The 16,875-nt window shown below is 52.1% G+C and overlaps 1 protein-coding gene across 2 annotated transcripts; it reads left to right on the top strand.

Moving 5' to 3' along the window:
- The first annotated feature begins 10,627 nt into the window (after window positions 1–10,627).
- Window positions 10,628–15,445, top strand: ZIC2 (Zic family zinc finger 2). Of its 2 annotated transcripts, none has more exons than XM_060636767.2 (3): window positions 10,628–11,793; window positions 13,600–13,763; window positions 13,989–15,445. In XM_060636767.2, the coding sequence occupies exons 1-3, from the start codon at window positions 10,722–10,724 to the stop codon at window positions 14,346–14,348; spliced, it is 1,596 nt and encodes a 531-aa protein (XP_060492750.2). In that variant the 5' UTR covers window positions 10,628–10,721; the 3' UTR covers window positions 14,349–15,445. The 2 variants fall into 2 exon arrangements, with proteins under 2 accessions (XP_060492750.2, XP_060492751.1); XM_060636768.2 differs by having other exon boundaries at window positions 13,952–14,106.
- The last annotated feature ends 1,430 nt before the right edge of the window (window positions 15,446–16,875 follow it).

Raw genomic sequence — 16,875 nt, 5'->3', positions numbered from 1 at the left:
TTCAAAAACATGTATATATTAGGCTCTCTTTAACTTCTTTGTCCTGGCCTCCTAACTCTGCGTATTCCTGTTCCCACTCTGTCCTCCAGCGATTGGCAGAAAGAACACATTTGAGCTGCACAGTGGGACCGAGATTTTGGAAATGGCATGGGTGGGATTGGAGGGAACATCGTGATTGACAGCAGCCAAGACTGCCGGATTGGCTCCCATTCAGGCCCTCGGCCCAGCGGGGATCCGCCCCCGTGCTCGCAGCATCCTTCGCTTTCGCTTCGCGCCCCCTCCTCCCCTGGAGCCCTACGTCCCCGCCTTCCAGGGGATGCCCAAGTTGCACTTGCAGAAAGTTTGTGCCGGGCCTGCGCGCGCAGCGCCCTGCGTTCCCATGACGCGCCTTTCGGAGAGCGTGCGCCGGCACGCGGCCGCAGGGCGCAGGGTGGGTAAGGGCTGAGGACCACCCCCCCCCCACCCCGGGACAAAGGGGGTTGGGGGAGAGCCCCCAACTTCAAAAACCTCCGCCTGACCGCACGCAGCGACTCCCCCAGCAGCATCCAAACACTTTCTACCTCCTCCGTTGGAAGAGCCCTGGGCTGCTCTCCGGAAGAGGAAGGTGAACCGTGTGCCGGTCGTCATACTTGTAGAGGTGATGCTAGAAACTTCTTATTTGGGAAGGACATCCAGTCTGCCGGGCGCTCAAGTAGAGCGCAGAATGAGGGAAGATATTAAAGTCTTATTGGTTGCAAAACAACTTAAGTGATTTGGCTCCGCAAGACACCAGGTGAAGTCAAAATAAATCTTTCCCGAAAAGGAACCGTTTACCTCGACTTCTTAGCTCATGCAGTCCTTTTCAACGTGGTTCAAAGGAGTTAGCTTGAAGTGTAATCTCACTGATCGTCAGTTCTAGATCTGCCAGTTCCAATTAGATGTACGGGGGTGGGGGTGAGGCAACACCCGGCAGCGATTCTAACTTTTGACTTTCTGAGATACAGTGGCAGGGCAGGCCAAACAGCAGCTCTCCAGAGGGAAGCGGCTAAATAAACAATATCCTTCACGCAGAATTCCTCTTTTCGGCCCAGAGAGTACTCCTTATGTGCGCCTCAGTTTCTTTGAAAGGGCCATAAATTAAAACTGATCCAATAAAATGAATATTTTAAAATCAAGCAATACCTTTGCTATGTATTTACTATTAGAATAATCTCTTACCTTGTCATTGTTTTCTAATATACTGACCTAGGAGGCGAGATGTCTTATTTGAAAACTGTAAACTGGCCTTAAGGGGGGGGGGGGGGGGGAGCGAGTCCCATCCTTTTCAAAGGATTTGTTATCAAATCACTTGACAAAAAGAGATAGGTTCCTGCATCATTTTGGGGGGAGTAGAGAAATGTGGCATCCCCAAATTTCAGGGTTATTGCTGCCCAAAAGTGTCACATCAGCTCTTAAAAAGAAAGCATCTTAAGATTTTGTGATGTTCCAAGGTGTTCAAAAATTGAAGTCAGGGTTTTTAATTTTTATTTTGTTGCCTTGCATAAAATTGTTTTTAAAAAAAGTGTTATCGACTAAAATGTGAATTTTTTTCTTGGGGGGAGGTACAAAAAACAAGTTACCAGCTTGATTCATTTGCAGTCCAAGTAAAAATAGACTGCATAAAGACATCATCTTAATGGTCCCGAGAGATGGTCCGGGGAAGTTGTAAGAAATATTTTCAAAAGAACTGATTCGATGGCCCCATTTACATCGGTGTGAGCAATGTTTAACAGGCAACCTCACTGTAAGCCTTGGGAATGTCATTCCTCTTAGAAAACTGACAAGCAAACAAAGAAAACACTACAATCAAATTTCAAATAGTTTTTTTTCTTTCGGCTTCAATGAAGTTCAAATAAGGGGAAATAAGAAAGGCATGAGTGCAAACACAATGAAAAAAATTAATAAACAACAGCGACAAAAATCCGCATCTGCGTTTGGAGAGGATGAGTCCTTTCACAATTTTCCTTTCAAAGACTCAAAACGTCTTAAGCCAACCAGGCAAAAGTGGAGAACGGACTGCCATCTCTGTGGATGGGTAATGGGGAAAGCATCATATTTGGAATTGTCACTACTGTCTTAACCCATTCTCAGGACATTTCAAATGAGTTTCCTTTATTTGAATTTCTTGGCAATGAGCATCACTACTTCCATAATGGCAGCATTGCATTCAGTCCTGCAGGTTATAAGTAAAAACAAACCAAAAAATGAACGAATAAAGAAAGAAGAAAATAAGCACAACCTACCTTTTAATATGGACTATTGAGCATTTTTATTGTGCAATAAAATGAGTACCTCCACCCCCTTCAAAATAGCTTTTCCTCAAAATTATAACTGCTTTGTTTTATTGAATTGCTGAAATTTAATGGTTTAATGGGTGAAGGCATGAAGGAAAGGCTGTAAAAATGTGAATAATGGTGCAGCAGAGCCGTGCGGAATCTGGAACCCGCCTCCTTGTACAACTCTTGTTAAACACAGCATGATATGTATCTGTCATCGATTTAATATGTCTTAATTCAAATATAGCTCCCTGATCAATTTCTTTTTATGGAAGCCTTAAAAAAGAAAAGACTTTCTTAGGAAATAATAGAGATTTGGATGATGATTAGAAAGAAAGATATTTAAGTACGCTTAATGAATATTTGCAAATTTATGGCCAAACCCAGACTCTAAAAAGATAATTGACTCAGGTAAATCGACTTGAGATGCTAATTCTTAAAAGAAAGAACTGGGAGCAAAATTTCAATCAACACCAATAAGGCGCCAATAAACTGCCTGCCAATTAAACCTGAGAATAGGCCTAGCTAGATGGTCACCAGGAAGGCTCACAGTGGATTTCCCGGATTGCCTTTCTTTATAAAAGAGCTTTTTATTTTGTAGACGCGCTTTTTGTTATTGTGATGACCCGCCTGACCCCAGGTGCGCTGTTTCTTTTTCAAGCCCTTTGGGAGCCAAATCAACCCCCCTTAAACCTCCCGAGTTTCTAAGGACCCAATAACTGTGTAACACTTCCTAAATAAACACCAGCAATTTCTAGGGCGCTGAAGAAAATAATAATAATGGTGTTGTTGTGTTTTGTTTTAAACAGGGGGGTATAGAAGTCGTTATGCCAGTTTCCGTCGGTGGATTCAGCCCCATATTTCTGCGGTGGTGATGGTTGTCAGGGCCAACTCTAAAACTCATGCCCTTGTCTGCGCTTTTGCAGTGGAGATGCTTGTATGGAGACAGCAGCAACGTGGCCATCTAATGGAAATGCCCTTTCTGGGGTCAACAGGTGCTCCTGGGGAGCATCGATTTTCAGACTTCCCCTGTTGCACCCCGAATCCCAACCTTCTCCCAGAGCCAAACAAAGGCATGAGGAGGCTGAGGAGGTACAGAAAATGCCGAGCTGGCCCGAACCCGGCAGCACCGCCGCGCTCGGCTGCCTTGAGGCAATAGGACCCGGTCGCGAAGATGCCTAGGCTGGCGCTTATGGCTACCCGCTGCGCAAAAGGGGGAGGGGGGCTGTGACTGAGGCTCCCCGGCGCCCTCCGTTCGTCACTGAGCACAGCCAAGTTTCCTTGTGATGGGTGTGGGCGATTAATAAACTTAAAGGAAGTGAATTGGACATTTCCTGGCTTTTGAGCCTTTGTTTGATTGTTTCTGCAGGCGGGGGGAGGGGGAAAGCTAGGGACGGTGAGGTGGACAAGAAAGGATCTGGGGGACCCACCGAGTAGCCTTTCATTGCCCTTGCAATTGCTTTACCGCTCGCCAGCCCCGCGTGGTTTCAGCGAGGAAGTCCTCCTTGCTGAAGGACAGGGTGCCCGCCGGGTTTGGAGCGCCTAGTGCCATTTGGGCCGCACCAGAGCCAGGTTCAAGGGTGAACAGGGTGCCCCGAGTTACTCCGGGGTTCAGAACACTTTTGGAGCCCAGCCCAAGGGCGCCAGTAGGTGCTCAACCGGGAGGAGGAGGGTTACGCCAGCAGATACTGAAGGAAGTGGAGAAGGAGTACACTCAGACCTCTCTAAAGCCCGCGCAAGGTGGGCAAAGGGACCCACAAAGGTTCCTTTTCATTGAGCTTTGTCATGCCCGAAGTGATGAGGACTTTGGGTTCAAGGCTTTTCTCAAATCAGGCTGGCTAGGCGTCTAGGCAGTGAGGTACCCTGCCACCTCTCTCGGCCCCAAGCTTGGCTTGCACTGGGCAGGTACCAGATCCCCACACTTCGGCCTTCACCACTCCAGATCTAACCCCGTGTGAGCTGCCAGCCAGCCCTGGGGGGTTGGGTGCTCCCAAGAGCTGGGCAATTTTCAGCCCTCTGAGCGTCCCTCCCAAGGTTGCCTCTCCTTCCCGCCCTTCTGAGCTCACCCTGATTCCTCAGGCTTCACGGTTACCAGCCGGGCTAAGAGTAACCTAAAAATGTGCTTCTTGCTAAAGTTTATGATCCCTGTTCCATGTACATGGGCTTAATGATGAGAATTCTTTTTTTTTTCTTTTTTTTTTTTTTTTTTTAGGGCACAAGATTGGGACTTTGTAGGCGTGACTGAAACGTTGGATTTGGGGGTTGTTTATTTTGGATAGTCAAGAATGGGACCCATCCCATGTCTACCTGACCTTGGTGCTTAAAAGCCCTTCAAAAATTATGGCTCTCTTTACTTCCCCATTACTAAAAAATAACTTGAGTAAAATTGGCCTGTCATCAAATATTCTCATTTGGTTATCAATCATTTTTACCCTCAGAGATGGGGGTTGTAGGAGAATGGCCTTTGACCCACATATGACCATTAGGATTGGTAATTTCTTGGGAAATGACTAATTGTTTTGCTTTAAAATACACTTAGAAGGTCAAAGCAGGAACCACAAAACTCTCTTATGTGTTCACAGTCCATATAACCACCCAATATTTATTTATATTGGATCCCAGATGTGCTTCTCCCCCCCCCCCCTTCATTCTTTATCTTTTAGGATGTTTTTGGATGAGAGGTAAAGGAGAGGCAGAGGTTGTGTGGGGTTTCTTTTTAATCTCAGATTTTGTGGGCACTTTCTGCCATTCCACACCCCTTCCAATACCTATACTTCAATATTTGAAGAAGCCATGGAGGCAAATCAAATACTGACACGTTGACGGATTTACTTGTGTAAGCAATATGGTTGACATATGGCATTGTTATTTATGAATGACAGCATAAATTGTATTACAAAGTCTATTGCAATAATACTGCAGTTTATTGGAAAACTGCTCTCCTGTCACCAGTATTCAGCCTCCCTGGATGTGGTTCATTTGGGAGCCCCAAGGATAACGGTCCTCAAAATAATTAAACACATTCATGTACACTAATGCCTCCTGTTTGGGGTGTGTTTTTCTTTTGCTTTGTTTTGCAGTAGAAACACCTCCCATCAGGAAAGAGGGGACAAAGTCAGGACAATTAGTTCTCTTCCTTTTGCAAAACCACAACGACTGTCAGATAGAAATGGCGACTTTTTTTTTTCTTTCTGAGTCCCTAATGACAAATAGACAAACATTTGCATCCCTATCACTAAACTGCCAGGGAACATATATTTTATATAGAGAGTTTTTATAAGCCCAGTTACAGAACAGTAAATTTTAACTGTAGAAAGAAGTTCTTTTAGCAGACTGGAGAGGGCCTTATCCTATGGTACCTCCCCACCTCCACTCAACCTCCCCCTTCTTAAAAAATGGTATTTAAAAGTTACAACATTGGCTGAGATTTTCATGATTTCCCCTTCTTTCACATTGCAGATTCTCTCTCTCTCTCTCTCTCTCTCTCTCTCTCTCTCTTTTTACATTACACTTCTCTGAAGCTCTGACAAAGAACTTTTGTTCTAGGTGGGTTTCACAGAGGGGGCTCCCCCACCACACATGTGGTCCTTCATGGGTCAGGGGTCGCCCAGCCCAGGAGTGTCTGAGAGGACTGAATCAAAGGTGCCCTGCAACTTAATATCCTGTTGATGATCTTGTTGAATTTATGAGTCTGTGATACTGAGGATGCTGCTAAAATCCTCTTTTTTTTTTTTTTTTTTTTTTTGCCTGGTGTATATAGACAGCTGATTCCACATTTGTTTCTCTCATCTTTACCCCCTTCCCACCCCTTTCCTTAAGAGGAAATTAAAATTTTGAATGGTATGGACACGGAGTATTTATGTTTTCCAATTTAAAGGTCAGTTTTGTTTGCTTGTTTGTTTTTGGCTTCTCCTGGCTGGCAAGATATACCTGTGTGTGTGTGTGTGTGTGTGTGTGTGTGTGTATGTTGTATTGTGTACATACACATTGTTTTTATGTATGTGTGCACACAAAATACTGGTCATGCTACAAAAGAAGTCAGTCAACCGTTCACAGAGGCCCACAAACCACAACGAGGTGCTCAGCGAATGAGTGCCCGGGTGTTTGATGGGATTTGCCGTTTTTGAAGACAAATTCTCTATGGCAGGGGAGAATGGACGCCAGACCCTCCGTGGGCCGGCTGTCCGGGACCATCCACATGAAGCAAAGCCCCAACTCTGTCCAGCCCCAGGCACCCACCCCGCGGGGGGGTGGGGGGGGGGGAACGATGAGATCGTCAAAGAACAATTTTGGAGAACTTACAAACGGGGAACATGTTTGCCCGATGGAAACAGTTGTGGATCCCGGGGGTCTGACACAGCCAAGGCGGGCCCTTCCTGAAACCTGTTGAAAAACTGATCACTTACAAGGTACAGAACGCAGCCTAGCCGCTTTTTTCCCTTCCGCCAAGGAACCCAAATCTACTTTTGAGGCAATGACTCTGAAAGCCTTTGCAGTTTTTTTCCCCCCTTGCTTTCTTGCTCTTCTTTTTCTTCCTTAAAAAAAAAGAATAATAATAATAATAATAATAATAATAAAAGAATAGTGTGTTATGAGGGAAAGGGGCTTTGCGGTTTGTAGAGAAATAAAGCACTTCTAAGAGGGTATGGCGACATGACTTTGAACTTGGCTCCGCTCCTCTGTGTCCTGCAGAGAGAGAATTGGAGCAGGGAAAGAATAGTCAGGAGGGCCCAGCCCGCGGGCTCTCCGGCGGGAATTAAGGAGTCTGCCCCACCACCCGGTTGCACGCGGCCCCCGGAATTTACCGAGAGCCAGCGCCCAGCCGCGCCAGCCCGAACCGCAGGCGCTGCAAAAAGGGAATCAAAACGAAGGTAGAGAATGGGGCAATGAGGAGAGGGACCGAGGAGTGGGGAGGAGGCGAGAAAGTGGGAAAGGAGGAAAACTTGAAGTCTGATGGCTGGAGAAAAGGAGGGAAGGGAGGTTTTTAGATGTGCAGGACTGCAATTCTCATGCCCAATCTCTAAGAAAATATTTTATTTTGTAAATATTTTTGGAGTAAGCTTTTCCAATATTCTCCCTCACTCCTACCCCCCATATAAATTGATGAATAAAGTAAACAAGTGTGCAAGGCTGTGCACTGGGCAATTTTTTATTGATTCAATGTAGCAAGGCAGCCTTTTCTCCCTGGAGATTTTCTCTCTCCTCTCTCTCTCTCTTTCTCTCTCTTTCTGTCTCTATGTCTCTCTCAATGCCCTTTCTGCTTAGGGGGTTGGTATTTGCGGCCCACACCCCCAACCCCCAACAGAGAGGTGTGTGGAAGTGAGAAACATTTCCTCCTTTCAGGTAAGGCGAGAATCTCCAGCTTCCAGACAAAATCTCGGGCTTTCAGACAAGAAGACCCAGACTCCTTCCTTCTTGCCACCCTCCAACCGCAATGAGGGGTGGGCAGCGGGATGGCACAGGGCACCTTAAGCAAGGGGCTGCGGCCAGCTCTGACCTGCAGAGACCCGCTTAAGCCAGGAGAGGCTGCCTGTGCCGGCGATAGAAAGCCCGGGTTCGTCCAGCAATAGCGAGCAAGAGTTGTCTTCCCGCGTTTTTGTTGATTCACTTCAACATGAACATTTTAAATGCGTATTATTTTCTCTTACTTGAATTTTATTTCAACTCCCATAGACTTGTAAATAAAAGCAGTTCTCGGAGCCAGCTAGGCGAAGGAAGGCTCTGGCTTCAGGCCTTTCATTCACACCTCTGCAGCCTCCGGGTCCGCGGTAACCCTCTCCCGTTACCTCTGGGAGCACAAGCGTTCCGCAGCGGGATAGGAAATGTCCCCAACGGCCAACCAGGAGCCGGGGTGGGAGGCCGGGAGAGGGGGGCGGTTGTAGCCCCAGAGCCGCGAGGAAGGCCTGGCGCAGCGAAGGGAGCAGCCACCCGGCCCCGCCATCGCCCGAAGGTGCGGAGGCATTCCCCGCTCCTGGAGAAGCAGTGATTAATATCTTCTAGCAGGTTTAAGCCCTACCGGTCTGGAGGTTCCTTCTCTGGAGGCCCTGAGCCTGACCCTCGGTCAAACTCCAGCTAGAGCCTTGCCCGGCCGCGCGCCTCCGCCGGCCCCATACTTCCCACCCCACGGTGGCAGCGGCTGGGGCATCTGGGCATCCACCCCGAGGATAACACTGTCTTTAAACGACTTCCAATCAACCCCCTCCCTCCCGGGGGCCGCTGCCCAGTGTTTACTGCTGTAATCGGAGCGGGACGCGAGCGGCGGGGGGAGCAGAGCGCGCCGAGCTGGGGGTGGGGGCCACAGCCTGGGAGGAGGGTGCCTGGGTGAGTGTCCAGAGACCAGAAGGAACGGGCAAGTCTGGTTTTACCTGGGCCCACCATCCAGCACCTGTGTTTTCAATACCACTGAGTAAGTTTTTTTAAAAAAGGGGGTGGGGGGATAAGATAGAGAGCGTGCCAACCGATCAGGGGACCGGTTCCCGGAACGCTCCCCACCGCGCGCTCCCGACGGGGCCCAGGGCCTGTAGAGTCCCGGCGCGTGGAAACCTCTCGCCCGGCGAACCCGGTTGCTAGCCAAGTTCTCGAGCGACCACGACTGCCCGTTCTCGGTGCCCGTCAGGAGTGGCTCGGGTCCCCGGGGAGTCGGTGGCCTCTGCAGAAGGGCGCGAGTGCAGGGTGCTGTGTCCTCCGAACCCGGCCAAGGGCACAGTGACCCCGCGGCCCAGGCCAGCGCTACGCCGGCCTCCTGGCTCCGGGGAGCGCAGCGGCCAGCCGCGAACATGAGCCGCGGCGCCGGACGCTCAGGCGAGGAGCCGTAGGCTGGCAGGCCGGGCTGGCTGGGAAGATCCGCGGGATCCGCGGCTGCGGGGGCAGCGGGGAGCTTCGGGAGAGCGGGGGAGGAGTGTCGGATCAGCCGCGGGGCGGGGGCACCGGATTGACGGGGCCTCGGCGGCCAATGGCCGCGACGGAAGGGCGGGCGGGGCGGGAGCCGCCGTTAAAGGGGCGGTGTGATCGGGAGTCCCGGCCTGGAGCGGGAGGGAGAGAGGGAGAGAGAGGGGGAGAGGGAGGGAGGCCGGGGCGGGAGACGTGGGGGCGAGGCGGGGGAGGGGAGAGGAAAAGGAGGAGACAAAAAATTAAAAAAAAAAAAAAAAAGGTTTGCGGCGGCGTCTGTAGCGCCCACCGAAATAAACAGAGGTGGAGGTGGTGGCGAACGAAGCCCACCGCAGCAGAAAAGGGGGGACCTGATTTGGCCTCTTCGCACTTGCTCGGGTCTCGGACACCGGTCGGTCCTCAGGAGTGCGGCTGCCGGCTCCGGGTCCAGCGCCCCGAACCGACCGGCGAGAGGGAGCGAGCGAGCTAGAGATCACTTTTTTATTGTTGTTATTGTTTTTCAGCCTAGCCTCCCCTCCTCCCCTCCCTCTGCTAGCCTTCTCCCCTCCCACAGCCCCAATCTCTCCTCCTCCCCCTCCTCCTCCTCCCGCACAACTTAAAGAAAGAGGGAGCGGCGCGGCCGCTTCCTTCATCTGGGGGAATTCGTGGCTGCTGCAAGTTTACTACGCGAGGCGCAGCCAATGCCAAGCGCGGAGGACGAGGAGGGCTAAACACCTCGGCCGCGGCTCCGAACAATACCCGCCGCGCACGGGGCGGCGCGAGTAGGTCCGCGGGGGAGGGAGCGGCCGACCGAGCGCGCTGCGGAGCGGGCGCCCGGCCTCCGCCCGCCGCCCTTGTGCCCCCGCCGCGGTCAGGTGGAGCCGCGGGCGCGCCGGGCCGGGGCGCGGAGCGCAGAGCTCGCCTCCGTCCCCTCCTCGCCCTCCTGCCTGGCCCGTTGCACAGCCGCCGCGCTCGGGCACCGTGGCCCCGCCGCTGCTGTGATTTCATTCTGCCGGCGCCGCTTGGTGCTGCCGGGCCCCGGGTCCGCGGGGCTGGTGAGCGAGTGAGTGTGTGCGTGCGCGCGCGGGTGCGCGCAGGGGTGGGGGCCTCGGCGCTGCGCTCGCCCCCCGTTGGCCCCCCTCTCCGCTGAGCTCCCCACACCTCCCTCCCGCTCCCTCCTCCCGCCCGCCCTCCCCTGCCCTGCCCGCCCGCCCCCGCCGCAGCTCCTTTAATACACTTTGGTTCTCCGCCTGGCTTTGGACTCTTCTCCTCCTCCACCTCCTCCTCCTCCTCCTCCCGCGCCTCCTCCGCCGCCGCCTCCTCCTCCTCTTCCTCTCCGCGCCTTCGCTCCGCGCCCGGCCGCCGGAGGCAGATCCAGGCGGCGGCGGCGGCGGAGGCGGCGGGCGCAGGAGCGCGGCTCCCGGGGCTGAAGCCGCCACCACCACCGCCGCCTGCGCTCGGAGCCGGGCGGCCGCTGGACGCACAGCGCGCGGGGCGGGAGTGGGAGCGGAGGAGGCGCGGGGCTCGCCGGGGCCGGCGGGGCGGGTGGGCGCGCTGGCCATGCTCCTGGACGCGGGGCCGCAGTTCCCGGCCATCGGGGTGGGTAGCTTCGCGCGCCACCATCACCATTCGGCCGCCGCGGCGGCGGCGGCTGCTGCCGAGATGCAGGACCGCGAACTGAGCCTGGCCGCGGCGCAGAACGGCTTCGTGGACTCGGCGGCCGCGCACATGGGCGCCTTCAAGCTCAACCCAGGCGCGCACGAGCTGTCCCCCGGCCAGAGTTCGGCGTTCACGTCGCAGGGCCCCGGCGCCTACCCCGGCTCTGCCGCGGCTGCCGCCGCCGCCGCCGCGCTCGGGCCCCATGCAGCGCACGTCGGCTCCTACTCTGGGCCGCCTTTCAACTCCACCCGGGACTTCCTGTTCCGCAGCCGCGGCTTCGGGGACTCGGCGCCGGGCGGCGGACAGCATGGGCTGTTTGGGCCAGGAGCCGGCGGCCTGCACCATGCGCACTCGGACGCGCAGGGTCACCTCCTCTTCCCTGGCCTCCCGGAGCAGCACGGGCCGCACGGCTCTCAGAATGTGCTCAACGGGCAGATGCGCCTGGGGCTGCCGGGCGAGGTATTCGGGCGCTCGGAGCAGTACCGCCAGGTGGCCAGCCCGCGGACCGACCCCTACTCAGCGGCGCAGCTCCACAACCAGTACGGCCCCATGAATATGAACATGGGTATGAACATGGCAGCGGCCGCGGCCCATCACCACCACCACCACCACCACCCTGGTGCCTTTTTCCGCTACATGCGGCAGCAGTGCATCAAGCAGGAGCTCATCTGCAAGTGGATCGACCCGGAGCAGCTGAGCAACCCCAAGAAGAGCTGCAACAAAACTTTCAGCACCATGCACGAGCTGGTGACCCACGTTTCCGTGGAGCACGTCGGCGGCCCGGAACAGAGCAACCACGTCTGCTTCTGGGAGGAGTGTCCGCGCGAGGGCAAACCCTTCAAGGCCAAATACAAACTGGTCAACCACATCCGCGTGCACACAGGCGAGAAACCCTTCCCCTGCCCCTTCCCGGGCTGCGGCAAGGTCTTCGCGCGCTCCGAGAACCTCAAGATCCACAAAAGGACCCACACAGGTAACTGCGGGCCGGGACAGGGATGGGGCGCGGAGAGGAGAGAGGCTGTGGTTGGTTGGCTGGGGGAAACGCGCCGACCGCCAGCCCCTGCTCTCGGATGGGAGGTGTTTTTGTGTACGGGAGACAGCCAGCGGCTTGTTTTTGTTGGAATGAAAGAATAGTATCGGGCTGGGTTTTTCCATGTACGGAAACTGAGTTTTAAGTGATCAGTGTAACATCAAATATATGTTTTGGGTGATGCAGTTGCTTCATTTGCTCAGCCTTGGTTAATAATTTCCGTTCTAGATAGAACGCACAAAATAAAACTGCTCTCCAACTCGGCGCCCGGGAATCGAGCCTAGAGAGGATTTTGCCAGCTTGTCTGGATGTGCTTTTCTGCTCCGGCTGTGTGTCTGTGTTGGGTGGCTTGTGTGTTTTCCCACTTCTTTTACTCCGGGTCCAAACGTCCTTCCCGGGATTGTTTTTCCATTAAATGAGTCTGATGCGAGCCGAAACTGTAGAGCATTTCTTGTTTAAAAAAAAAAAAAAGAAAAAAAAAAAGTGTTTTTAAAGCCTATTTAGGGGTAGGTCACGGGGCTTTACGGTGGATTCGCAATAGTTTGTGAAAGTCTCTGATGGGCACCAGAGGGTTTGCGATTCCAAACTTGGACCAACAACTCGGTCAGAGAAAACCCCGGGGCAGCGCGGCCCCGCGGGGCAATCGCGTGAGAAGAGGGAGCTGCAAAAGAACGCGCCTCTCGCCTCATAGATTATTCATCTCTGACCAGGTCCCAGCCAAAATCGTGCCAGACTATTTCCTAAAAGAAAGCCAAATGTTTTAGCAACTTCCCCCGTCAATATTTACTCCAAAGTGGGGATGCGCCAGCGGCCTATTGTTCTCTTCCGGGAAGGGAGGGAGCCGAGGTGCGAGACAAGCTTTTAACAAGGTTTAAAATTTGAGAAATTTATTTGCATGAAATGCTTTCGAGCCCTGTGTCTGAGCGGATGTCTTTAAAAAACAATTTAGGTGCTAATGGAATTTAACGTTAAATGGCCCCCTTTCCAAGAGGAACGATGTTTGAGTTCTCACACCTCTAAATGACTCCAAGCATTTGGAATTCTGGCAACAGGATGCAGGGACCGCCAGAAAATTAAACAGGGAGATTTTGAAAGCCTTTGCTGACGCCCCCACCCCCCACTGCCCAGCCTGTGCCTATGCAATCGCTAGATGTTGTCTTATCTCTAATATTTACCTTCCCCCCCCCCCCCCGGCTAATTTTTAAATGACTGGAAGTGAGACTAGAAGAATGGTTAATTTAATTTGCAGAATTTTGGATGAAAAATACTGGCTCAGTTATGATCCACAGTCCCATCCCCAAACAACATAGCAACTCCAAATGTAATTGCCTACTGGCCCCAGAGACAAACCGACAGCAGCCCAGCAGCCTGTGTGATTTTGATAATGCCCTAAATATTTTGTCATAATAACAGCTTCTCCATGGCGAGACCAATTTGTTAGAGGCTGCGAATCCAAGGAGCCCTATAGAAAGGTGGGCAGGACGGGGTGCTACCCCAAATTCATTATAAATCTCAGGAAATGGGTGTTAGTCTGGAAGACAATTAAAATATGACATAAATGAGCAGGACTGTCAGGTGGGAAGGCAGTTAATTTCATCTTCAGCTACAGAGGCGATCCGACCTGGCTAAGGGACCCAGGCCCTTTCAGTTCCTCTTTCCTTCTCGCAGCGGCCTTGTTCCCTCCAGAGTGGGTGGGGGCTCCGGGAAGGTCTGGGTGTGGGCAGCAAGCGCCCCTGTTTCTATCCACAGGGGAGAAGCCGTTCCAGTGTGAGTTCGAGGGCTGCGACCGGCGCTTCGCCAACAGCAGCGACAGGAAGAAGCACATGCACGTCCACACCTCCGATAAGCCCTATCTGTGCAAGATGTGCGACAAGTCCTACACGCACCCCAGCTCGCTGCGGAAACACATGAAGGTACCACCGGGGAGGCCGGGAGGAGTGTGAAGCCGCTGGCCCGCGGCGCCGGCTCCCAACCGGCGCGGACAACCGCTGCCAGCCTGGGAAGGCCAGGGTTCCCCGGGGCCCCGGCGGGCGGGGAGGGCCTTTCTTGGAGGTGCTCTCCCCCGGGAGCCCGGCCCCACAGCAGCTGCACTCACACCCAGTCCCCTTTGGTCTCCCCTCCCGGCTTTTGTCTTGCAGGTCCATGAGTCCTCTCCGCAGGGCTCCGAGTCCTCCCCAGCCGCCAGCTCAGGCTACGAGTCGTCCACGCCCCCGGGGCTGGTGTCCCCCAGCGCCGAGCCCCAGAGCAGCTCTAACCTCTCCCCGGCGGCGGCGGCGGCGGCGGCAGCGGCGGCGGCGGCGGCGGCGGCCGTGTCCGCGGTGCACCGGGGCGGAGGTTCGGGCGGCGGCGGCGCGAGCGGCGGCTCCGGCGGAGGCAGCGGCGGCGGGGGCGGCGGCGGGGCGGGCGGCGGGGGCGGCGGCGGCAGCGGCGGCGGGGGCAGCGGGACAGCCGGGGGCCACAGCGGCCTCTCCTCCAACTTCAATGAATGGTACGTGTGAGAGCCCGGGGCCTCTCTTCCTCTCCCGGTCCCCGCCCTGGCGCAGCCCTCCCGGTGGCGAGCGCTGAGGGCACCCTGTGATGTGTTGTTAAAATTATGAATCTGATTTTTATGATGATGAAAATGATTTTACCAGCAGAAGGATTTTTAAAAGTTTGTTTTTGTTTTTGTTTTTGTTTTTAAATAATCTAGGCATGAAAAGCAAAAATATCCCTTCCGGAGTCTCCGCTGAAAACATAAAATAAGAAATTTTAAAAAAATAATAAAAAATAAAAAAACCCATAAAAATCTTGAACCAAACCCCCCTTCCCTTCCCCCCATGCCCTCTTTTCCTTCTCACCCACTTCCCAGTCTTCTGACAAACTGTACATAGCGAACTCCTTCCTTCTCCAAGGTGGTTTTAATGGCTTCTTGGTGTATAGAAGTTTGTCCATTCGTAACTCTCCGGATTGCGTTCCTCCCTGCCTTTCTTCCCTTCTCTTCCCCAAGTGATGGGCTTTTTCTTTTCTCTTTTTAGTTCACCCGGTTTCTTTTTAAGTAATGTGGAAGAAAATGGTTTATTTTGTATCGTGGTATTGAATATTGTGTTCCTTTTTATGAGGCAACTTGATTGTAAACTTCATGCAACTATAGACTGGAAAAAACCGAGCCGTGCCAAAGTCTCCCTTCTGTTTCTTCAACACATTGATCCCACAGCACACACACACCACCACCACCACCAACGCTTGTGAATGTATTTTTCTGTTAGCTGGGTTTACATGTGATGTTTTAGTGCTTTTGCAAGTTCAATTTGTTAGTTCCTGTATGAAAGATTGTGGGGGAAAATAAACGTTGTGCCGTTAGCTTTTCCGTAATAACACCCTTCCTTCTGTAAATACCCGTTACCATATTTATCCATTTGTAATTAAATTATGGTATTAACTTGCTACAGAGGAAACAATATTTATAAAGAATGTTTCTTAACTATAAATATGTACAATTGTGGGCATAAACTGTTTCAGATTTTTTATTTGAAGGTTTTAAGTGGTTTGATCATTTCTTGTGATATGTTTTGAGAGTAATGCATACAGAAATATAATAAAATGTGTTGAAACTGCATGAACATACTTTTTTTTTTCTAGCAGAGTTCTTAAAGAAAAAGGGGAAGGGGGCAGCTGAGGGTTGACATGGGTATGGAACAGCTGCCTAAATGAAGGGGAGGAACCACCTTACCTTCTAGGGAGGAAGGTATATGTATGCATAGGAACCAGGCCAAAATGCCCCTTTGGCAGAAAGTCTCAAAATTATTTTCTATGTCCTTTGTTTGTAGCTGAGAGTGAATTAAATTTTTGGAAGGGCCCTGTGAGGACTGGTGGCTGGAACCTTCAGAGTTTCTAATGGCTCCATTATCTGAGGGAGTGCCTTTCTTTCAGCTATTTGGACTGGATTTAAGAGCACTAAACATTTCCTTATTCTTTGTTTTCCCTCTTCCCTGCCCCCTTTCCTCTCCCTCCCTCTGAAAAGCTGAGGTACAGTTATTTTTAATTGCACATTTAAAACTGAGCTGAGTACTTTGTTTTTGAACTTGGCCCGGTGATTATAGTTTAAGGGCCCTTTTCTACCTAAAGTGTTTTCTTGGAATTTCAGAGAGCTTGCTCAAGAAAGTCTGCTTATCCTCAGAGCTGCTGCACACCAACAAGGAAGATGTTCAAGGGAAGAAGGTGACAGAGTATGCTTTAATTTAGGAGAATAACAAACCCTTGGCTCAAAACAAAAGAGAATCTCTTCAAGAATTCAGTAAAATAGAGTAAGATTTAAAGACTAAAATGGTCAGGTGTGAGTGAGGCAGAGCATTGAGGACCAGTTTGTCTATAAGGTTTGCAGCTTTAATCTTCTGCGCAAGAATTTATCAGATTTCAAACTCAGTGCTCTAAGGAATAAGGCAAAAATAATTTTAACAATCAAAGGGTAGGAATGGGGTAGGAATAAGCAGGCATCAAAGGGTAGAAATAATCTTAAAATTATTTTGAAATCCCTGAGCCATGAAAATGTCTCCATTTCTTCCTTACTATGCCCCCACACCCCCCACACCCCCCCCCCCCCCAGTACTGAGAAGATTCGGGCTTCAGTCCTCCACACCTACCTAGGATCGCCCAGCAGGTTCTGTCGGGGGAGACCCAGGTCTCCGCGGAAACCGCTATTTCTATCCTTCCCTTCCATGGTCGCCTGAGCTGCAGGGCCAGTCAGGCTAGGCCAGAGGGCTGTTTGGAGAGAAGGGCAACTCTGACCTCCTGGAGGCCACCTATTCAATGCGGAGGGAAAGACTCCAGCCTGGGTGTGTGTGTGTGTGTGTGTGTGTGTCCCAGAGGGTGACAGACACCAGGCTAGCCCTCCCCAGCGGACCTACGAACTGCCCAAGCACCAGCTCCTGAAGCAATCAACCCCCTATTAAAGTCAAATTTATAACCCCTAATAATATTAAGGAAAATTATTAAAATAATTGGCATATGTTACTGATCCTTGGGAGATTTCATTGAACACATTATAAG

The sequence above is a fragment of the Panthera onca genome, chromosome A1 (genome assembly GCF_046562875.1).
Source record: "Panthera onca isolate mPanOnc1 chromosome A1, mPanOnc1 haplotype 2, whole genome shotgun sequence".
NCBI classification, from domain to species: Eukaryota; Metazoa; Chordata; class Mammalia; order Carnivora; family Felidae; genus Panthera; species Panthera onca.
The sequence above is the reverse complement of the archived record's forward strand: the minus strand, read 5'-3'. Positions and strand labels throughout refer to the sequence as shown.

Excerpts from the sequence above, each read along its gene's own strand:
- ZIC2 (XM_060636767.2), top strand. The coding sequence starts at position 10,722 with ATGCTCCTGGACGCGGGGCCGCAGTTCCCGGCCATCGGGGTGGGTAGC. Across the intron at positions 11,794-13,599 it reads CCACAAAAGGACCCACACAG|GGGAGAAGCCGTTCCAGTGT; the intron begins GTAACTGCGGGC and ends TTCTATCCACAG. Across the intron at positions 13,764-13,988 it reads CGCTGCGGAAACACATGAAG|GTCCATGAGTCCTCTCCGCA; the intron begins GTACCACCGGGG and ends TTTGTCTTGCAG.